Source organism: Chanodichthys erythropterus, chromosome 10 (assembly GCF_024489055.1).
Source record: "Chanodichthys erythropterus isolate Z2021 chromosome 10, ASM2448905v1, whole genome shotgun sequence".
Taxonomy (NCBI): Eukaryota; Metazoa; Chordata; class Actinopteri; order Cypriniformes; family Xenocyprididae; genus Chanodichthys; species Chanodichthys erythropterus.
In genome coordinates, this window is record NC_090230.1 from 28,883,034 (window position 1) to 28,906,424 (window position 23,391).

Consider the following 23,391-nt stretch of genomic DNA (forward strand, 5'->3'; position numbering starts at 1 on the left):
ATACTTGGAATTCGTGGAGTAGATATTAATGAGATAATTACTGTCCTTTCTTTTGTAGTTGGAGTAATGCTGAAGACTGGAGATCGCTGGAGAACAATGGAGTTGGTGTAAACACACACACACACACAGCAGACGAGGAACACAATGGGAAGGAGACACGCTGGAGACAGGTAAGTATAAGAAGAGTAGTCCTTGAGGTAAGCATCACACTGGGTATATGCGAACGAGACCGGACAAGTAGTGCTGTGTGTGTGTGTGCTTTATACTGGTGATGATGAGTGAGGTAATGAGGTGCAGGTGGCGGTGATCAGTACTCGGGAGATGGCGTGCGTTGTGATTGGTGGAGGTTGGAACCTGACGTGTCTGTGACAACAGAGTTAAGACAGCCCATTGACAACTCACAGGGAGAGAACCTTTAAAGGTGCCCTAGAATCAGAATTTGAATTTATCTCGGCATAGTTGAATAACAAGAGTTCAGTACATGGAAATGACATACAGTGAGTCTCAAACTCCATTGTTTCCTCCTCCTTATATAAATCTCATTTGTTGAAAAGACCTCTGAAAAACAGGCGAATCTCAACATAACACCGACTGTTACTTAACAGTCGGGATCATTAATATATACGCCCCCAATATTTGCATATGCCAGCTCATGTTCAAGGCATTACACAAGGGCAGCCAGTATTAACGTCTGGATGTGTGCACAGCTGAATCATCAGACTAGGTAAGCAAGCAAGAACAACAGAGAAAAATGGCAGATGGAGCAATAATAACTGACATGATGACATACTGACATACTGATACTGTAATAACTGACATATCATGATATTTTTAGTGATGTTTGTAAATTGTCTTTCTAAATGTTTCGTTAGCATGTTGCTAATGTACTGTTAAATGTGGTTAAAGTTACCATCGTTTCTTACTGTATTCACGGAGACAAGAGCCGTCGCTATTTTCATTTTCAAACACTTGCAGTCTGTATAATTCATAAACACAACTTCATTCTTTATAAATCTCTAAAACAGTGTGTAATGTTAGCTTTAGCCACGGAACACTATCAAACTCATTCAGAATCAAATGTAAACATCCAAATAAATACTTTACTCACATAATTCGAAGCATGCATACAGCATACATGACGAACACAGTCATGTGGTCCCGTAGAGGATTGAACATTGACCCGCAGCAAACCAACAGGATCATGGAGTTTCTGGTTTGCCGGACTGTAAATATCTTAAATCAAACCGCTTTTGTGATGTAAATACTTGTGAGACTTTGGGGCTGGCAGTTTTTCCTCAGATTTTCTTACTCAAATAAAAAAAAAAAAAGTCCATAAAATTTGTTTTGTCACTCTTTCAGTGTTTATTCATCAAAATAATACAATGAGTATAATGAAGGGTAAATATCAAGACACACAGTTGTATAAATCAGTGTTTTTAGAAAATATATCAAGATGAGAATCTACATCACTTGGAAAACAAGGAATCTAAGGAACGTTTGTTTGGGATCAGTGGCGGCTCGTCAGGGGAGGCAAGGGAGGCACAGCCTACCCAAAATTTTGAGGAGAAAATGGGAGAAAGGATGATTTAATGTTAATAAAATTCCCAGAATGTGTATTTTTGGTTTGTAATTTCACTGCTGTAACACCATAACATGTTACTGAAATCGAAAGCACCGCTGTACTTCTAACGAATGTGCCGAATCTGAGCCGAGCTTGTCTTGTGCCTCAGTTGGTAAAAAATGAGCCAATCACCATCGAGTGTTTTACATTCAGCCCTTAGGAGAGTTGAGAAAAAAGGCTAGCCTCTCTTGGTCTATCAACCAATGATCGCAGAGACGTAAATTTCGTGAATAACGTGATATTAGTTTTGAACTGCTACCGCTGCGCTGATAATCTACCAAGTATTATAATTATGGAGAGTAGCGATATTGACTATTCGATCGCCAACTAATTTACCAAGCTATCATTCAAACAGTTTCTACAAATTAAAAATGAAGGAAGACTCCAATATAGGCTACAGCAGCCAGCTTTACTAAATGGTCCGCTCTTTTAACATTTTAGGAGGGATGGATGTTCGCTTCAAGTGACAGGTGAGTGAAATTATGTTTGCATTATCTTTCTGTATATGTCATTTTCTGTCTAAATGAGAAAAAAGCCAATTAAAAGCAGTTAAGCTAATAATAATAATCAGCAGGGGATCCCAGACCACTAGAATTTAGTGTGCCTCCTCTATTTTAAAACCCACAAGCCGCCACTGTTTGGGATGGAAACCTCTGAAGCTCTGTGCACCTCATGTCTGTTACTACAGAAAATAACATCTCTGTCTGCAAATGTGATTTCTTCTTTTGTAAACTGGAAATCTGAGATTTTCCAGATTGAAGCACTTCTAATTAAGAAGATGAACATCTGGTGGTGTTCCTTCAGGGTTTGATCCATGTAAACAGCTCTACTGTTGCGTCTCTTACTGTTTACGGGACTTACAGGATCATGAGAGGAGTTGAATTATCAGCTGCATCATTCGCAGATGCTTGTATGGAAAGTGAGAATATATAAATGTGCCGTATTTTCTGTGGTAATCGAGCGTAACTGAACTGTAAAGAGCTGAAGGCTGGTGAAGGTCAGTGTTTGAGGTCGATGCTGGATCCGAACACGGCCACCAGCTGCTGCTCGTACTGCGAGATGTTCCTCTTCAGGATCTGCTTACAGGACCCCAACAGACGCTCGAACGCCTGCACGTCGATCACTGACAAACACAGAGAAAACCTGCACTCAAACACACTGACTGAAATCAATGTTCACTGCAAAAACTTTGTGCTGAAAACAAGAACAAATATCTGCCAACGGGGTCAGAAAAATAATCTTGTTTTCACTTTGAATTATTTATTTTTCTGATTTCATTGGCAGATATTTGTTCTATCTGAAACACTCAGGAGGAAAGGGAACATTTGAATAAGATTAATTTTGTATTCAGTTAATATTGAATAGATGGAATGATAAAGTTCTTTGGCGTAGGCCCCGTCCATAGTGCAATAGCAGATACTGCCTGACCCCAAAAGAACTGAGAAAGGAAAGAAAATATGCACCAGTTGGAGGATTCTTTGGATGACGTTCATAAAATATTTAGTAAAAAAAGTTATGATGTTAATAATGTTAAAATCATTAACAGAAGGAATCATTATGCCATAGCTTAACCCTTTAAGACCTGAAGGCTTTTTTAGATGTTTTTTTTTTGACAGAGACAAACACAAAAGTAAAGACTCATAACTCCAAAACTCTAGCAAGGACAGTCAAAAGGTAGGTATCATTTGATAGAAAATATAAATTACTTTACATTTGGATATTTTCATGCTGAGAAACTGCTGATAAAAGACAAAAAAATATATATATAATTTATAATATAATTCTTTTTTGATGATGCCCTCCTACATGTGAGCTACATGAAGTATAGTTTAATAAATTATTATTTTTTTCGCAGCCAGGTGGCGCTCACGGGCGGTAAACTCCAGTTTAGAGGCACTTCTCAGCACTCCTTTAGTGGTATTTTGTGTTATTTCACATTGGAAAACGGACATGGACGGGTCCGGGAACATTGGATACACACTGCATACTGAAAAGATGAGAGACATGTTTTTAGCCAAGTATGTTAAATCATTCCGTGAGTAATATCTTGATCAATGAGGTTCGGTTTTGGGTTCATTTTAATCGTCAGAATCTATGATCTGTGCATTTTTCATGAAGTTATGAGCACGTGAAATCTACATACCTGTATTCAGTTAGCGGCTGCGCCGTTTTTGTTGTAAACGCATAATACTCAGACTCATTAGAGGGTGAAAACAACACAACAGAAGCATGTTGGAGGCTTGATCTGAGCGTGTAGATGCTCTGGTTTTGTATGCAAAAAGAATTTTTGTGCTACCTATATGTGTTCAGTTTTTATTGGCTCTTAAAGAGAGACACGCCGGCGCTCCATCCGGTCTTAAAGGGTTAAAGTATGAGGAGAGGACCGCGTGGATGAAAGCGTTGGCCTCAATATTCCCAATGAAAAGCAAGCCACCATTATCAGGAGTTTGTGTCGATAATATACTTACCGCAGGAGATTTAAGTTTAAGGAGTTTATGACATGCTATAAACGTACCTAATGCTTGTTAAGAAATGACGTGACTAATATGCGTTTTCTTTCTCTCAACAATGCAGTTTGGACCCGATGCAGCAGCACCTTCTGCTTACAGTGGCGTAATTTTCCTTTAACACAAGTTCATCACTTGCACTCATCCGTCCAGGACCTGAACGTCTGCAGCAGCAGCTCTATCTCCATATGAACACAAGCGAGCGTCAGTCTGCCGTTCCTACCTAAACACTTGGTGTCTCCTGCCGCGTACACCGACGCCGCGCGGGGTTTATTGGTGACCAGCGCCAGCTCGCCGAAGTACTGGCCCCGCGTGCAGCGCGCCACCTCCACCTCCTGGTTTGACCTCTGACCTGCGTTAGTCTACAGAGAGACGAGTGAGTGAGCGAGAGTCGGCGGAGGACGAGTGTGCGTGTGCGTGAGGTTCTTACTCTGCTCTTGATCATGATCCGGACTTCTCCAGACTCCACGATGTAGAAGCAGTCGGCCGAATCGCCCTGAGAGGAACCACAGGACACCTGCGTTACGCTCACATGACCACATGACGAATACGGCCCTATGATTCCTGTGATGTGGAAAACACTGACGGAATCATGCATTACAGTCAGAGACATGGACGTAGCTGTATAACGTGGAATGTCACACAATTTTGGATAATCAGATGGCGATATGGACTAGTGTGTGTGAATATTAAAGCACAAAATGTTGGGTTACATATTTCTACTGAACAGTAGAATGTACTTATCAAAGAATTAATACAATTATTAAAGCTTTTCTATGTCAGTAAAATTCACTTTGTTTGTCAAAAATATTTAATTCGATTACATTTTCTCTGTTTCATGCCTTGGTTTGATTACCACCATTTTATAATAATAATAATTTGTATTGAATCATAAATTCACAACTACTGTTATTTTAACGTCATTGAGAGATACTATTGTTTTTATTAATATTTTGAATCAGTTTTTATGTTTAGATTTTCATTTTAATGTTTGTAATTTTTAGTTTAAAAAAATTCTATATAGTTTTTATTAATTTTATTTTAGTTTCAGTTATTTTAGTACATCAAGTTAAACTAAATGAAAATGAGAAATGCTGCCTTGGCAACTAGATCATATTAAATAAGTTTACAGTCTTTAGATTTTATTTTATTTCAAGTAATGAAAATGTTTTTCATGGTTTTAGTGTCAGTTTTAGCTGTAACTATAATAACCCTGAACACAACAAAACATTTCTGAAAAAATAAAGCATTTCATTGTGCCGTATTATTGTAAAAAAAATATATATAATTTGTTCAAGTTTTATTAATTCAATTAATTACATTTACATTTTACATTTACGCATTTGGCAGACGCTTTTATCCAAAGCGACTTACATTGCATTATACTATACATTTGTATCTGAGTATGTGCAATCCCTTGGATCGAACCCATGACCTTGGCATTGCTAGTGCCATGCTCTAACCACTGAGCTACAGGAAAGCTTATTTAGCTACAGGAAAGCTTAATTAGACACGAAAACACAGATTTTGGGAAAAATAAACCAGAATTTGGGGAAAAAGGGCCATAAAAATAACATTTTGTTAAACCTTTATTTTATTGTTGAATTAAAAGTTTAATGGATTTCAATTATTTATTCTTTTTGATTAACCAGACAAATTAAAATGGAAAAAATGTAATTTGTGAGAGAACCAAAGGTATTCCACCTGCCGTATGATCAGCTCTCCGTCTCTGAAGCTCTTCATCCCCAGGACGTCGACGATCTTCATGCGCTCGGAGAGCTGAGAGACAGAGAGAGAGAGTCACGGGGCGAACGGCACAAGCGCAGGTGAAGATCTGGACTGGACGCACCTGCAGCGACTTCAGCAGCGGCACGCTCTCGATGAAGCGCTCGTACATCTTCCTCTTCTTGGCATTGTTCTTCACTATGAGTCTGTGGAAGGTGGCTCTGTCCTGACGACACAAATAACAGTTTTACAGTCACTGGCACTCGTTCATCAAACTCTTCAAGCAGTCTAGAAAGCTTACAAAACGCTACATTGTGTTAGTGCAGGAAGTGACCTCACCAGCGCCCAGAGCGCCCCCTCCTGAGTGGCCCTGATGGTGGCGGCGCGCGGCGTGTTGTACATGAGGGCGAGTTCACCGAAGCTGCCTTTATTATCGTAGCAGCCCACGCAGAGGCTGACGCCGTCCCTCTGGATCAGGATATCAAACACACCCCTGCAGAGAGACAGACGCTGTCAGCATCCGCTGCTGCGGGACGTCTGAGGAAGCAGAGGATCGTCTCACCTCTCGATGACGTAGAAGTTATCGCCATCGTCCCCCTGATTGATGATGCACTCGTGCGGTTTGACCAGCACCTCAAACATGCTGTCTAACACCTCCGCGAACTGATCCTGGGACAGACAGACACACAGACAGGCGTCACATATCCGCCGGCGTCCCACGTGTCCACAGTGTCTGAAGGCTGTATTCACCTGCTCCAGCGTCTTGAACAGCAGTATGTCCTTGCAGGCCTCCTGCAGACGCCGGCGCTGTGCCTCCGATTTATGGTGAATCACCCGCGACTCGCTGCCCTCGTCTTCATCTTCATCAGGGTTATAAGCCTCCGCACACACTGAGGAACAGCGTCTCACACACTCACACGACAGCACGACTAACAGCTCAGGGGTTATCATTAAAACACTTCAAACACTTTACCTGATACCCGTCTGTTGCATTTACTGGGAGGAGGAGCTACAGAGACAGAGAGAGAAATTATAGAAGATCAGACCATATCTTCACAAACACACCCTGATCGACAAATACGTCAACCACAACAAAACCAAAATTTTTGCTTGAAATGTAGATTTCCAGAAGGACTTTGATTCAATTTGGCATGAAGGTCTTCTGTCTAAACGTCTAGAATCAGGTATCGGGGGTAAAACATGCAACGTTATAAAAACAATGTGCTTAAACAATCGATGCGCTATTAAAACTGGCAATAAACAAGCAGAATTCTTCACTCCAGGGCGAGGTATCAGGCCCACTATCATCGACCCTCTTCAATATTTACATTAATGAATTGGAGAAACAACTAGAACAATCAGCAGCACCTGATCTCACACTACATGACTATAAAGTTCCTCCTGTATGCAGATGATCTCCAACAGAAGAGGGTCTACAGCAGAACCTGGACATCCTGCATCAGTTCTGTCAGACCTGGACCCTGACTATTAACCCAACTAAAACGTTTCAGAAAAGACCCAGATGTCAGGGAAAGAAACACAATTTCCCCTTCGGTATGAAAACAACTGACCCTTCGCAAAGACCCGCCCCCTTAGTTACTGTTGCTTTGTCCGACAAGCCGTGGCGCTGTCATGCCACACAGAGTGGAAAATACATCGCGGAGCAAAGAGGACACGGACAACACGTCGACAGACAAGACAGAGCAGGTTACTGATGATATTAAACAAAGTCCCAGCTTTCAAACTGTGTAATTTTTTTAAAAAGAAATTCCAATAATAAAAACCATTTTGTGGCTCTTTAATGTGTCGTGACAGATCGCTGTAGCGCCTCAGCTCAAGCGGCTCGTGAACCGATCATCTCTTCATTTACAGCAGTGGTCACCAACCTGCCGATCTTTATCACTGTTCCAGTAGCTCGCGAAAATAACAGAAATATGAGTACAAAAATACATTACTGTATTTTTGCATTTATTTTTATGTTATTTTCTTGAGACAGACAGATAAAGGTAAATAGCCCACATAATGTCCGAGTCTGTAAACGGCCGTTAATAAGAGGCCAGAGACGCTGAAGACGGACGCGAAGAGGAGAAAGTTCTGTAGCAGTAGAGCAGCTCACGGTTCACGATGCTCGAAATACAGGAAGAAAATATAAACATTGTATTGGGGATGAGGGATTATGAATGCCTCTCTAAAAGGAGATCAGTCTTCAGGAAGATTTCGATGGCAATGGCATTTTATTTTCCTCTTACCTCAGAATAAAGTAGCTAATTATTAGCGCATTTCAGCGGTAACCAAGGAAACGCTGTATCTCTGCTGCCCCATAAGCGCCACCTGCTGTCAGAGAGTGAATCTGCATCTGATTCAGCCTGCTGTTTTTGTTTCATGCTTTTTTTGTGTGTGTAGCATTTATAATTTCACAAAGATAAAGTCAGACCGTTCTGTTTTTGCTTTAAATCTTGAAATTAAATCTAATTCAAATGAAAAAGCAACTGCTAATGCAACATGCGTAGCATCTTTGTTTGGATTGTAATAAAAAAGCAGTGGTTCCCTCTAATTTGAAATGGCTATGTATTTTTGTTTATTATAATAATATTAATAATAAATATCTGCAACCAGTATCGGAATAGGCCAATTTGCTTGTAAAAATAAATAAATAAATCAGAATCTGCAATGAACACGAAAAAAAATACTAAATACAATCTGGGCTGTCTTTTTCTATCAAATAGATCTTGTCTTTCAAAAAGGTCGAGGTCAGGGATCTTGGGCTTAAAAAGGTTGGTGACTGATTTATAGCATCAAGTAAACGTGAATGAACATCAGAATGAATGTTGTTTCAAACGCGGAAAGGCGTCAATACACACGATTTTTCAAGTTTAAATCCACTGAGGTTAATCTTGTAACTCCTGACTGCTTTGTCGGACAAAATGGCAGATTCGGCATTATGATTGGTTAGATCGCTTGTCAATCAAACTCCCGGCAAAGGGTCAATTGATCATGCCACATACCTCGGGCTGAAAATAAGTGCAACTGGAAAGCTAAATTTGGCCGTGAATGAACTGAAAGAGAAAGCAAGAAGGGCCTTCTATGCCATCAAAAGATCAATCCAAATTGAAATACCAATCCGAATCTGGCTCAAAATATTCCAATCAGTCACAGAACCAATTGCACTATATGGCAGTGAAGTCTGGGATCCTCTGCTGAACCACGAATATGACAAATGGGACAAAACCCCAACAGAAGCCCTGCATGCCGAGTTCTGTAAGAGTATCCTGAGAGTCCAGAGGAACACACCGAACAGAATTAGGCCAATACCCTCTATTAATCCACATTGAGAAACGAGCCATGAAATTTTCGAAACATGTAAAAACGAGTGACCCCAAATCTTATCATTCTAAAGCCCTTAAAAACCATGAAATGAACATTGAACACTTCCTCACCAGCTGCCCCAACTATGAGGAAATCAGAAACACATTTGATTCAAAACTTGAAATACTTTGCCCTAACTTCATAAAAGTAAACAATAAAACACAACTTCAACATTTATTAGGTGGAAAAAGAGATTGTATCCTACTAGCAGCAAGATTCATTGATACCTGTCACAAAAAGAGGGAGGAGTCGACAAATCAGTAATGCACTCTCTCTCTCACACACACACACACACACACACACACACACACACACACACACACACACACACGCACACACACACACACACATACACACACACACACACTCACACACACACTCACACACACACTCACACACACACACACACACGCACACACACACGCACACACACACACACATACACACACACACACACACACACAGAATTCTAAATTGTTCACAGAATTCTAAATGTTGATTGATTGATCGTTCTGCTTTTTATGTTTTCATATGTATCCATATGGTTCCATATGTGATTCACTGTATGTTGATGATAGAAATGCTTTGGCAATACTTTGTAACAATTGACATGCCAATAAAGCACTTTTGAATTGAAATGGAGAGAGAGAGAGAGAGAGAGAGAGAGAGAGAGAGAGAGAGAGAGAAAGGGGTCACTGTCTCATAGGCTTACAATTATTGAAAGATAAAACTAAACTAAAATTAAATGTGCCCAACATCTACAGACTGAATCTGAACATGTTCTGAGTGTCTCTGAAGCATCTGGTTATATTTTCATGTGCAGAACCAACAACGAGAACTAAATGATTATGTAAACAAACTTTGATTACGGTTGACAAAAGTCTGGAACTTTAAAATAGTATCAGATTGATAGAACTTTATAAGTTAATTTACAAGTTCACAAGTTTCGCGCGCCCACCTTTGAAAGTGAAATCATCTGGAAAGTCATCTTCCTCCTCCTCCTGCTCCACCTTCTCCTCTTCCTCTTGCTCCTCGCTGGAGTCGGTCGGCGCCGAGTCCTGGTCGAAGGCGACGCCGCGGGTCACCGGGGAGCGGCTGCTGCTGCCGCGGGTGGAGCTCCGCCGCTCCCTCAGACAGGTGAAGTACTGCACCGCGAACTCCAGCAGGTCCGCGGGCCTCTGCTTCAGCACCTCCAGCGTGTATCCCTTCAGCAGGTCGGTCAGACCCGCCGGAACCTCCACGCTCATCCTGGTGCTCTTCACGGGCGGCTCTCGGACGTTTGAGTGAGGACAGCCGCCGCTCACCGGTCAACAATCACAAACATCAAACACGCTTCAGAAACAACACACCCGGTGTCTGTGCATCAAACCGGCCAGTTTTCAGTAAAATGCCTCGTCAAATGACTGTTTTTCACTGGGATCTTCCCAGTGGGCAGAACCATCGACTCGTGACGGATCGACAGTGGAAAATATTGACTGTCCTGAAAAAATATCACGACTGCAAGTCAGTGATTTACTCCTTTCATGTCAAACAATTTTAATCAGCACATTTATCTTAAAAGAGACAGTTAAATCTGCACAGAGCACGCTCGTTCACTCACATTAAACTGTAGAACGCGCTGAGGTAAGTTGACGTGAGGACAGTGGCGGGAAAAACTCAACGGAAACACACAAATCAATACAGCATCCTATGAAAATGATCAATATACATTTATTTATGAACATGACGTAGGTGATAATAACTGAGAATTAAACATAACGAACAAAACAATTAAAACAGAACAGGCCTTGACTGTGTACTGAATTCCTGTCATGAGGGCCGAAGGCAGACCGTACTGTAAACGACACGTGCTCATGTACAGACTGTTAATGGATATTACATTACAAACATTCAGTTTCCCTGAAGGCAGAAATTGGTTCACAGTACGTTATAAGGCACTAATACAGATTAAAATCCTCTCAAATAAATCATAAAGCAGCGAGACATTCATTAACATGTGCTACAGTCTGTCGCGCTGTTCTGTTCGGACCGTCCCGTATCGATCCGTACACCGTCCACAGCGCGCGTGTTCTCCTGTCGCATCATCTGGATCTGGTCCGGTGCCGCTGGATCACAGATTTGGAGCAATCCAGTTCAGAAACTTCATGGCCACTTCAAACCCCAGGAAACAGGCCTGAGGCAGACAGAAAACAGTCAGTGTTATTGAACTACTGTAATGGGACAGATCGATTGACTTTATTGAGTTTTTTTGTGGGGAATCTCAGGAAAACACATCCAGGTCACATTTCCTATGGAAGCCTTCAGTTAATCATAATCATGATATAAAATGCCACAATTAAAACATTGGAACTATGGCATAAAAGTGAATTATTAAATTAAAAAGTTCTAATTATGAGATAAAAGCGTAATTATATGCTAAAAAGAGGAAATGTCAGTCAGAATTGTGAGATAAAAAGTTAAAAATTATGACATAACAGCGAATTATTAAATTAAAAAGTTGTAATTATGAGATAAAGAGAGGAAAATATGTCATACTTAGTCATGATTGTGAGATAAGGTTGAAATGATGACATCAATTATGTAAGTAAAAATTCAGAACTGGGATTAAAACTTTAAATTATGACAAACTACATCAAAATTATGACTTTGTCGTCATCATTGACTTTTTATATCATAATTATGATTTGCCAAAGCATGATTTCTTTCCTCTTATGGCAGAAATGGGCTTCCATTTATTTCACCGCAAAACAAAAACTGTAATCAAAAGAAATTATATCTTTAGAAAATAAAGCTCATTTTTTGTATTGTGACATTCATAAGAATTCAGCTCGTTCTCATTACTGTAAACATGAAAAGATAATGACGAATGATGAAAAGATGATGATCTTCTACATCCGTGGTATTTTTATGGTAATTTAAACCGGAGAATTGAGAAGATGCCAAGATGCATTACAAAATCTGACCCTCATGTGACCCTGTACGTGTTCATGGGAGGGTTATGGAGTCTGTCGTACCGCGTTAGCCGGAAACGCTCGGAGCATCACAGCAGTAAAGCCTTTGTAGAGCGAGCCGATGCCCTCCTCCCGAATCAGCTCCCTCAGGACATCCCGGAAGCCGTTGGGATATTTGCCCTCCGGAGCTGCGGAACGAACACAAACACACATCAGACCTTCTGCAGCCGAAGCCGCTGACGCACATGACAGCGTCGCACGCACCGGTCTGGAAACGAGACTTCAGCACGTCGGGAGGAATCGCCACGGCCCAGTTGAAGATCCCTGCCATCCCGCCGGCAAACAGAATGCTGGGAACGCTGAGCTCCGACGGACTGGAGGCAACGACAAGTTTATTACACACAGAGCCGGAGCTCATGACAGCAGCACAGAGTTGACCGGCCAGATGAATATCTGAATATAAATAAGCGGCGGTTGTGTGACCCGTCTGACCTCTTGCCCTCCGGTGTGAGCGAGTACTTCAGCCACTCGTACGTCATGAAGTACATTCCACTGGCCGGCACATCTGAGACAGAGAGTGACAGCTGTCAATCATCTGACATCAGCGTTTCAGAGCCTCTCAACTGTCATGTATTCATATTACCCTGAACTGCACATGAACCAATTAACATTTTACAATAATAACCGTTAACAGGATTTTGTTGACATTTTTCTTTTATAGTACATGCGAGTGTTTGTTTTGCTATTCTAATGGTATGATGATTGTGTTTTGTTTATACAGTTTTGTTTTTCCTCTTATTTTGTCATGTGGAAGCTGTTTTCTTATATATATTAACAATATATATCCCTGATTCAACTAATGTTAACAAATGGAGCCTTATTGTAAAGTGTCACCATTAAAATAACTGGAAGCAAATGACAAGTTATGAATGTTGACCATAATGTGGATGAGCGAAGCGGTGTGTGAGCGGCTCCATCTGCAGGCGGCGGCGCGTCACTGCAGCGAGTGTCTGTACCTCTCATGAGCGTCAGAGCCGTTCCTTTATAGATGCTGCGGATGCCGTTCTCTCTGTACAGCTGCTTGACGCAGTCCATCGGCCCGGCATACTTCACCTCGCCGGACACCTGCTGGATCTGGACGCACAGACACAGTCGTCACGCACACACACACGCACACACACACACACACACACACGGGTCGGAGGTGGAACAGTGAAGCATGTGTGTGTCTCTCACCTGCAGGAGGCATTTGATTCTCTCTCCTGGAGCCATGATGGCCGTGGTGAAAACACCTGACAGCATACCAGCCGCGAACAGCTGCGGATACCTGACACACACACACACACACACACACACACACACACACACACACACACAGAGGAATCACACTCATGTATGGCACACTCTGTGAAGTCATAATTATGAGATGAGCAGTGAAATGATGACATATGATTATGATTCACATAATTATGACCTTTTATCTCATAATTTTAACTTTTTAATTGCATGCATGATTTTGTTTGTTATGGCAGAAACGAGCTTCAACTGAATTAAAAGATCTGATCATCTGCAGCGGCTCACGTCAGAACGTCGTCTGGTGTTTTCTGCTGCAGTTTCTTTCCAAGTCCAAAGCCGAAGAAGCAGACGGCGAACATGGGCGTGACTCCGATGATGGGTGCCGCCATGCCCTTATAGAGCCCGCGCAAACCCTGAGAGACAGACAGAGACAGACAGGCATCACCGTCAGGCTGTCTGCAGCAAAGTCACGAGTGACACAGTGAGACAGGTGCAGTGAGACAGATGCAGTGAGACAGGTGCAGTGAGACAGGTGCAGTGAGACAGGTGCAGTGAGACAGATGTGAGAGACAGGTGCAGTGAGACAGATGTGAGAGACAGGTGCAGTGAGACAGATGTGAGACAGGTGCAGTGAGACAGGTGCAGTGAGACAGGTGCAGTTAGACAGGTGCAGTGAGACAGGTGCAGTGAGACAGATGTGAGAGACAGGTGCAGTGAGACAGATGTGAGAGACAGGTGCAGTGAGACAGATGTGAGAGACAGGTGCAGTGAGACAGATGTGAGAGACAGGTGCAGTGAGACAGGTGCAGTGAGACAGGTGCAGTGAGACAGGTGCAGTGAGACAGATGTGAGAGACAGGTGCAGTGAGACAGATGTGAGAGACAGGTGCAGTGAGACAGGTGCAGTGAGACAGGTGCAGTGAGACAGATGTGAGAGACAGATGTGAGAGACAGGTGCAGTGAGACAGGTGCAGTGAGACAGGTGCAGTGAGACAGATGTGAGAGACAGGTGCAGTGAGACAGATGTGAGAGACAGGTGCAGTGAGACAGGTGCAGTGAGACAGGTGCAGTGAGACAGGTGCAGTGAGACAGGTGCAGTGAGACAGGTGCAGTGAGACGGGTGCAGTGAGACAGGTGCAGTGAGACAGATGTGAGAGACAGGTGCAGTGAGACAGGTGCAGTGAGACAGGTGCAGTGAGACAGATGTGAGAGACAGGTGCAGTGAGACAGATGTGAGAGACAGGTGCAGTGAGACAGATGTGAGAGACAGGTGCAGTGAGACGGGTGCAGTGAGACGGGTGCAGTGAGACGGGTGCAGTGAGACAGGTGCAGTGAGACAGATGTGAGAGACAGGTGCAGTGAGACAGGTGCAGTGAGACAGATGTGAGAGACAGGTGCAGTGAGACAGATGTGAGAGACAGGTGCAGTGAGACAGATGTGAGAGACAGGTGCAGTGAGACAGGTGCAGTGAGACAGGTGCAGTGAGACAGATGTGAGAGACGGGTGCAGTGAGACAGGTGCAGTGAGACACTCGTACCTCTTTTGCCAGGGTTTTCTTGAAGCAGTCGAACGTCCCGCCATAAAGCGCAGATTCACCTGGACGGGGTTTGGGCTGCGTCTGCAGTCGCACCTGCGCATGACAATCACATGACAACACATCGGTTCAATAAGACACTACTGACTACACAAACAAATCCAGGTGAAAGGTCACGATCCAGGGTTAAACCCCACTGACAATAACACATACACTTAAAGACCAATAGTTTGTTATAGTTTGGCTTTGATAGTATCCAGTGAACACTAAAATATACTGACTGAGTAACTATGAATATTAAATAATAACTAACAATTAGAATAAATAAGTTGAATAATAATGAGTATAGTTACTTTGATGGTATCCAGCGGGTGTCCCGCGAACACTAAACAAACTCCCCCGAATCCACCGGCGAAGAAATTCTTCAGCGGACTGATCGGCTGCTGCTTCGACATGATCGACTCAGTTCGGCGAAATCAGAGAGAAATCCGGGTGATTTAATGTGTCTGTCTGAAATGCACACAATGACAGACAAATGACAGATAGACAGCTGTTTTTAGCGGCGACTTTCCAACGTCTCCGTCTCACCCGCGACCTTTCACCCACATACTCACCCGGAACTATTTCACCGACGGACCCGCGGGACTAGAACGGGCGGAGCTGTTAAAATAATAATATATATATATATAAATATATATATAAATATAAATATATATATATAAATATAAATATATAAATATATATATATAAATATATATATATAAATATTATTAATATATATATATATATATATATATATATATATAAATATATATATATATATATAAATTATATATATATATATATATATATATATAGTATTTTTAATCAGAGATCTATAAAAAATGTTGTCCTCGTCATTTTTCATGTAACTTATACGTTAATTATTCAAAGCGCTGCTAAAACATCACATAAGCGGCGGTCGCGTATTATGACTTAATGTCATGACTTTTTGTCAGAATTTTGCCTTTTCATCTCATAAATGACTTAGTATTTCATAATTTAAACTTTTTATAGCATAATTATTATATGCAAACAAAGGCATGATTGTTTATGTGGCTAAAATGGCTTCCAATCTACATTATAGGTTTAAAAAATAAATCACACAGACACATGTTTAGATGCATTAGGATGGCAGCATTTTATTAGTCTTTCACCGTTAAGAAAATATATTATGTCACGTTTCCCTTCTGAACAAAAACTGGAAAGAGGAAAAATATATCATTTAGCACAAATCTGCATTCGATGTTTATGACAGACAAGAGCACAAACCTGTGAAGCACAGACGCTTCGCCTGCAGTGCGTGATAAACACATCGATGTGACAATACTGTAAACTCATACTCCACTAACTAGTGAGGATAGTTAGGGGTCACGATTAAGGGTTAGTAATTAGAGGGTTAAAGCTGAAGGTCACTAATAGAAGTGGATTAGTGAGGTTTAACAGTGAGGGATGGCCTGAAGAGGTGTTAACATCACAGTAATACTTGATAAGCGCTTAGTGAAGGTTTGCAGTAGTTTTTAAGACTGTTTCTACAGGTTCATGAAAGATATGAAGCAGTTTAACACTATCTAGAGCAGGGGTGCCCAATCCTGATCAGAGATCAGCTCCAGCCCTGATCAACACAGCTGTCTGCTCCTGGAGAGCTTCATCAGCTGATCCCGGTGTTGATCAGGGCTGGAGCTGAACTCTGATCAGGAAAGTGGATCTCCAGGAACAGCGTTCCCTGATCTAGACTGATCCGGCTTAAACTACAGATTCAGTTCCCACAGATTTGAGGAAACTCCTTGTAGATCTGCTGCACGATGAGTTTGTCCATCTGTCCGCTGGCGCTCGAGCCCGGATCCTCCCCACAATCCTCCTCTCCCAGGATCCTCTGCAGCGCCGCCCGCAGGTCCGGCAGCCGGTGCTGGTGCTCCAGGTAGTCGGTGGAGCGCATGATGGCGTGCATGAGAGACAGATACTCCATCCGCATCTGAGGAGACAGACAGACAGACGGACGGTCACATGACGCTCGCACAGGCCAGACACACACGTGCTCTAGATGGGTCAGCGGGTCTCACTCGATCGCCAGGCGACAGGTCTGAGATCTGCCTCACCGCGATGTCAATCATCACCATCAGATCCGAGCGGTAGAAGATATCCGACGTGTCTCGACTGGCAAACACGTCCTGCAGGAACTTGAGCACGGCGTGCGGAGCGGGAGGAGAGTGTGTGAACACACAGACGGGATCCTCTGCACACACACACACACACACACACACACACACACACACACACACACACACACACACACACACACACACACACACACACACACACAGTCAGCAGCTCTAAGGTCCTGATATACTCACGCCAAAGTCTTTTCGGTAAAAGGAAGTTTGACTGTTAGCGAACATCCCAACAGTACCCACAGTTAGATAAGTATATAAATATGTGCTGCACTTTCCTCTCAATAACAAATTAAACACAATAAAAATGAGAAGACAGCAGTTCAGAGAGCATCTGATCATTGCAGAAGCTCTGAGGTTCATGTCACATTCATTTATACAGCACTTTATGTGCTAGATTGATTTAAAGCAGCAGTTTCACAGTATTAAACATGAAGATCAGTGTCAGTGTCTCTTTCAATAGAATCACAGCTTCAGATTCTATTATAAAGCGTCTCTGCGATGTGTTCATGTTTAGTTGAGCCGGAGAAGATTACACTTCAGAGGAGGCGGAGCCTCAGAGCCACACCCACTTATCACATCATCACCATGGACCAATGGGAGTTCAGGAGTTTACCAGCCAGAGTCAAGCCGTTTCAAACTCCAGAAACTCCAAATGAACTTAATTTTGGCCTGATTTTATTCGCAATGACATCACACCAGTTCGTTCCTGTATTTCGCTTGAGCCAGAGTGTGTGTGTGTGTGTGTGTGTGTGTCTCACCTCCTCTGTTGAGCAGTAATAAGAGTTTCTCTGTGAGAATCTTCACGTTGCGTCTCTTGATCAGCGCCTGCATCACCATGTTTGTCTCCGGTACTGCAGGGGGCAGCAAACACACAAATGAATGTGACAGTTGAGGATGAATGGTCATTGACACAGTTGACACGGATTGTTTTGTGTTGTTCGCACCGCTCAGGTGGAGGTTGAAGGCCAGCAGCAGGTTGATGAAGAGATCGGGCAGCTGCTCGGTGGCGTCGGAGGGCAGACCGTCCTCAATCACGTCCAGCAGGAACTGCAGGAACGCGGCGTTCAGATGCTCTGAGACAGACAGACACGGTCAAACTCACACCGCCGGCGTCCGAGCGTCTAACGGCGCGAGCGTCTCTCTTACCGTAGTGATGCAGCGGGATCTGCTCGCCCATGGAGAAGATCATGGCCATCAGCAGCGCGCTGTAGCACATCTTCTCATGCTCTGCACACAAAACACACGTCAGCGGACGGCACAGACACGTCATCACCACAACTAGAGCCGCGACTGACCGTGAGTGTCCGTCTGCAGGTCTCGCGCCAGCTCCATGGTCAACACGGAGTTGAGGAGGGTGGAGATGAGCGCAGCGTCCAGACCGCACATGGCACCAAACACCTTCAGCAGCAGCAGCCGCAGCGACACGCGGTGTTCCTGAACGATCACGCGCATTAATGACCGAACCACAACTACACCTGTCACTGCAGCGATAACTATTAGCTACAATGATAACTATACACATAACTGTAACTCTAATGAGGATTATAACAACAATCATATAACTATAATTAGAATGTACATTTCCTGAAGAAAATGTGAATAGTGCTTACAGTGGCAAAACTCGACACACTTGATTAGCATCATGCTCACATGATTAGCATGTTGTTAGCATGCTGCTCACATGATTAGCATGTTGTTAGCATGCTGCTCACATGATTAGCATGTTGTTAGCATGCTGCTCACATGATTAGCATGTTGTTAGCATGCTGCTCACATGATTAGCATGTTGTTAGCATGCTGCTCACATGATTAGCATGTTGTTAGCATGCTGCTCACATGATTAGCATGTAGGTATTCATTGCTAGCATGTGTAGCATGTTGAAAGGTATGGTCTTACAGAGCCTCTTGTGAGCCTCTTCAAACGCGGTAACCCACATGTTTCTACGAATCCTCGCTCAGAGCTATGACTCGACAAAGTTTATCGGAATGTTAAGTCTATGGGATTTTTCGGCCGATTTTTCGCCGAATGGGTGAACATCGTACACCCGATCGCTTATAAAAGTCATAGCACACCATTCCTCAATAATCTGCACGATTTAAAGGGATACTCCACTTTGACTTTGACTTGGCGCAGTAATCCTCCTCCCATCCTGCCGCTCCCTCTCCTCCTCTCTCTCATTTCCGTCAATAGAACCAACGAGACTAAGATATTACTGCGCCAAGTCAAAGTGCACTTGCTATGGTATTCCGCCATACAATATAGTTATCCATTTTACACGCTTAGAAAAGCGCAACGTTTTGTTTTGTGTCACCGTCCTAGGTCGAGTTACACTACTCAAGTAACTCTATTTAAATAGGGAAAACGTGGAGGTGTTTGGTAGCTTCTCTGCTTGGCCCCTATTGAATGAACTGGGCTAAGCTAAGTGCTAATAAAGTTTCGCCGCAAGACAGAGCGATTTAGTGCACGCACTGAGACGAGAGAGGTATGTATCAACTCGTCTTAATTAAGGGAATAACATAGTTTATTATGAAAAAACGGTGGAGTATCCCTTTAACACCTCATTTGTGGGTCTATGACAAACGCTGCAGGATGAGTTATGCTGCGAATTTTGTGTGGAAGAAGAATAATAATAAGTATGAAAGAGAACAATAATGATGCTTCGCCAGAGGCTAGCACCATTAATAACACAACTATAACCTTAATGATAACTAATGCATAACGCACAATATAGTTCTGTTTATTGTAAACGCTGCAGTTTTGTCGCCTGTCTCTTTAAATGCTCGAGCTCTTTAAAGCAGGATGGATTCTGATTGGCTGTCAATGTTTTATTGTTCATCATCTGGAAAACAAATAGTTATGAAAGTGATTCCAGTGATATCGTTCCTTGGTGTCATTATCGCTATAGTTGTGCTATTCTCAGAGTTATTACAATTATTAAAACTTTATTGTTATCGTTACAGTTATGGCGTGAACGGGACTCACCATCTGATAGTACGACACCAGCGACAGAACCGCCTCGAACTCGTTCACACGACACATCTTCTTGCACACCTCAGGATCGGCGTCAGTCTGAAACGAACACACAGTTACGATGTAGATCTTCTGTAGGTCAGGATCATCATAAACACACATTAATGTCTCACCAGTATCTGCAGCAGCTCCTCCAGGTAACAGGCGATGAGCGCGTGATCTTCGTACAGCGCCCAGCTGCGCTGCTGAGAGTCGTCACGGTGACGCGCCAGATCCCCGAAGATCACCTGCAGCCGCTGCTCGTCGTGACACACCTGTCCGAGCGGCAGCGCCGAGCTCTGGTCCTGAGGAGACAGCGGGTTAGCAACAGACGACAGCGGAGTCAAGACGAGCCTTCAGACACTCACCTTACTCTCCACCAGTGACAGCAGCACCTGCTCCAGCTCCGGCCCCGCCTTCGGCAGAGCGCTCTGCAGGTGTCCCACCACCACGCCCACGGCAACCCGCGACAGCTCGTAACTAAGGTTCGTGTTTTTGCGCACCAGTTCAATCAGTTCCGCTCCGATCGTCGTGGGAACGGCTGCAGACTGGGTGGGGCTACCAAGGGGGCTGAGAGAAACAGAGGGCGGGGCCAGTGGCCACTCCGCGTCCGACTGGCATTCGGCAGCAGGCTGTGAACTGATTGGCTGAGGCGCTGGCCTCTTTTTAGAAGGGTCTGGAGAAGGGGGCGGGGCCTGTGCACTGATCAGTTGAGGTGCTGGGCTCTTTTTTGTAGGCTCTTCCTGGGGGGATCGGTCAGGTGGAGGAGGGGGCGGAGCCTTGCCTCGTTTTGGCACAGGGGGCGGAGTGCTGCTGATGCTGGGAAGACTGACATCTGAGGAAACGGCCGAGTGGGAGGAGCTGGAGTCTAAGGAGGCGGAGCTGACAGATAGAGAGGGTCCAGCAGGAGGCACAGAGCTGGGGGCGGGGCTTGTTGAGGAAACTCTCGTAGGCACTTCCGGGTCTGTAGAGAGAGAGAGAGATGTTCAGTCAGTCAAGTGTGAGCGGCGTAACGTGAGCGCGGCAAACACGAGTCGTACCCACCGATGCGTCGTAACTCCCGGTGTTTCTCCGGAGGAGGCGGAGTTACAGGTGCCGCTCTACGAGGGTGAGGAGGAACCTGCGGCAGAGACACATCATCAGCACATACACACACACACACACACTGAACACACACACACACAGTACCTGATACAGTCCAGGAGCACCAGCGCTGCGCTCTGACATCGGCTCGCTGCCCTGGCAGCTGTAGGCTCGGCTCAGGCCATTGGGCGGCTGCGGCGTGCGGCTCAGAGACACCTCGCTGGAGGATGATGGGATTTTCTGCTTGTGGCCGGATGGAGTCGGGCTTCTGCGGGACAGTGTCTCCTTCCTGTGGTGGATCAACTTCCTGTAAAATATACAAAAATATATATCATAATATAAAAGATAAATATATAATAAAAATATAAAAAATGTAAAACTAATAAAAATAAATGAAACATAAGAATATAACAATGTAAGAAAATAAACAATATACAACAACAATATAAAATGATCATGAACACAGTGTGTGTGTGTGTGTGTGTGTCTGTGTGAGTGTGTGTGTGTGAGACTCACTGCAGGACGTCTCTCTGCTCCAGGTTGTATTTGCCTCCGTTGGTCATGGCCACATTGTGAATGGCTTCAATGGCTCGATCAATAGACTGCAGCACCTCATCCTGCTCTGGAGCCTGAGACGAGACGAGAGAAAATATGATATTAATTATATATTACATATAATTTGGTAGTAAAACCTAAAGTGTTCCACATTTTATTGGGCCGGTATGTGTATTTTGTGCATTTGCAACTTAATTAGAAGCACCAGAGTTTTAAAATGGTGTCTTCTGTTAGTTACACAGCGACCACTGAACAGACATTTAGAAGTGTATTTTTAAAATGAAAAGTACTGAAAATAAAAAAGCTCTGTAAACTTGCATTTTCTGCAGCACACAGTGTGTCCTATCAGGTCATCAAAAGTTCATCACACACTTGAACACTTGAGCCAAATACATACATCATGCAAGTAGACAAGTGGTCAAGTGCAAAGACCGCAAGTGTGTGCCTGCGTCTCAGTGTGCATACTATCCATCCTAAATAGTATGTGACACTAGTAATATTCAATACTATTTAGGGAGGATAGGGTGGATAGTATGCACACTGGGATGCAGGGTGTTTATTTGGATTTGGACAGGGAAATCATCACTACACACACCGCGGCAGAGCGCATGCGCAGATGGCATCAGCTCCATCAGAGATTAATCTTCTCAGATGAGAATCATGACTGATTGAGTTCTTCTATATATTACTGTGTGTCTCACTGCTGTTTGCTCTATATGCGTCACAGCGTGTGTGTGTGTGCGTGCGTGTGTGTGTGTGTGTGTGTGTGTGTGTGTGTGCGTGTGTGTGTGTGTGTGTGTGTGTATAGGGTGACGCAGTAAAACGACCCGCCGGTGTAAACGAGCAGCGCTCTGATTTCTGCAGAATACGCAGAAAAATATTCAGTTTTTTAAATAGATGTCATGAATGAATAAATAAATAAATAAAATATTCTGTTTATGCATGCATGTTGACAACTTATCTAAGTTGAACTGACATCAAAACATACACCTGAGATTTACTCTATGAATTATAGTCTATGAACTATGTTCATTATATATTTAAACATATTTAACAAAATTAAATATTTATATATAATACACCTAATCTTACCGGTATTTTCTCAATATATGTCGCGGGGATGTATCCCGTCTCTCCGGAGCTGCAGCGCGTCGCGAGCCACCAGTGCGCGCTGCTGCGCTCGAGGATGAGGAAAGTCTCTCCCGCGGGGAAGCGCAGCGCGTTCCGCTCCGCAGAGCTGAAGGCGAACAGAGAGCGATACATCATCAAAACGGCCGTTTCCGCCGCACTGACGCGTCCGTCCCGCGTTAATGGCGCACTCAGAGGAGAGTTACAAACACGAGAAGCGCGATCATTATGTGTTCAGATCATGTGAACGCGCGAGTCGGTGAACCGCAGCCCGTGTCCCGTAAACACGACACCGGGCTCGCGCACTGGCAGTCACGCGCCCTCCAGGAAAAATAATCGCGCTCAGAGACTGTGATTCACATCAGTTACAGAGAATATGATCATTGTCATGCTGGAGCTGAAA

At 43.6% G+C, this 23,391-nt stretch overlaps 2 protein-coding genes across 5 annotated transcripts; both read right to left on the minus strand.

Annotated features, from left to right (window-relative positions):
* Window positions 1–1,436: 1,436 nt before the first annotated feature.
* Window positions 1,437–15,613, minus strand: LOC137028435 (mitochondrial carnitine/acylcarnitine carrier protein-like). Of its 2 annotated transcripts, XM_067397220.1 has the most exons (16): window positions 15,353–15,613; window positions 15,003–15,095; window positions 13,752–13,879; window positions 13,407–13,497; window positions 13,187–13,304; window positions 12,663–12,735; window positions 10,178–10,467; window positions 6,827–6,862; window positions 6,604–6,743; window positions 6,416–6,522; window positions 6,193–6,346; window positions 5,978–6,079; window positions 5,833–5,907; window positions 4,559–4,624; window positions 4,352–4,490; window positions 1,437–2,744 (listed from the first exon to the last, which is right to left on the minus strand). In XM_067397220.1, exons 1-16 carry the CDS (start codon window positions 15,452–15,454, stop codon window positions 2,620–2,622), a joined length of 1,839 nt encoding a protein of 612 aa, XP_067253321.1. In that variant the 5' UTR covers window positions 15,455–15,613; the 3' UTR covers window positions 1,437–2,619. The 2 variants fall into 2 exon arrangements, with proteins under 2 accessions (XP_067253321.1, XP_067253320.1); XM_067397219.1 differs by lacking the exons at window positions 1,437–2,744; window positions 4,352–4,490; window positions 4,559–4,624; ... (5 more) ...; window positions 6,827–6,862; window positions 10,178–10,467 and adding exons at window positions 10,910–11,392; window positions 12,234–12,358; window positions 12,435–12,544.
* Window positions 15,614–16,030: 417 nt separating this feature from the next.
* On the minus strand, window positions 16,031–23,131 carry LOC137028436 (NCK-interacting protein with SH3 domain-like). Of its 3 annotated transcripts, none has more exons than XM_067397223.1 (13): window positions 22,953–23,131; window positions 21,822–21,934; window positions 21,411–21,612; window positions 21,267–21,342; window positions 20,591–21,186; window positions 20,357–20,527; window positions 20,196–20,282; window positions 18,508–18,646; window positions 18,359–18,439; window positions 18,157–18,285; window positions 17,971–18,063; window positions 17,138–17,274; window positions 16,033–17,013 (listed from the first exon to the last, which is right to left on the minus strand). In XM_067397223.1, exons 1-13 carry the CDS (start codon window positions 23,124–23,126, stop codon window positions 16,798–16,800), a joined length of 2,214 nt encoding a protein of 737 aa, XP_067253324.1. In that variant the 5' UTR covers window positions 23,127–23,131; the 3' UTR covers window positions 16,033–16,797. The 3 variants fall into 3 exon arrangements, with proteins under 3 accessions (XP_067253325.1, XP_067253324.1, XP_067253322.1); XM_067397221.1 differs by having other exon boundaries at window positions 16,047–17,013; window positions 17,102–17,274; XM_067397224.1 differs by lacking the exon at window positions 17,138–17,274 and having other exon boundaries at window positions 16,031–17,013.
* Between the last annotated feature and the right edge of the window lie 260 nt (window positions 23,132–23,391).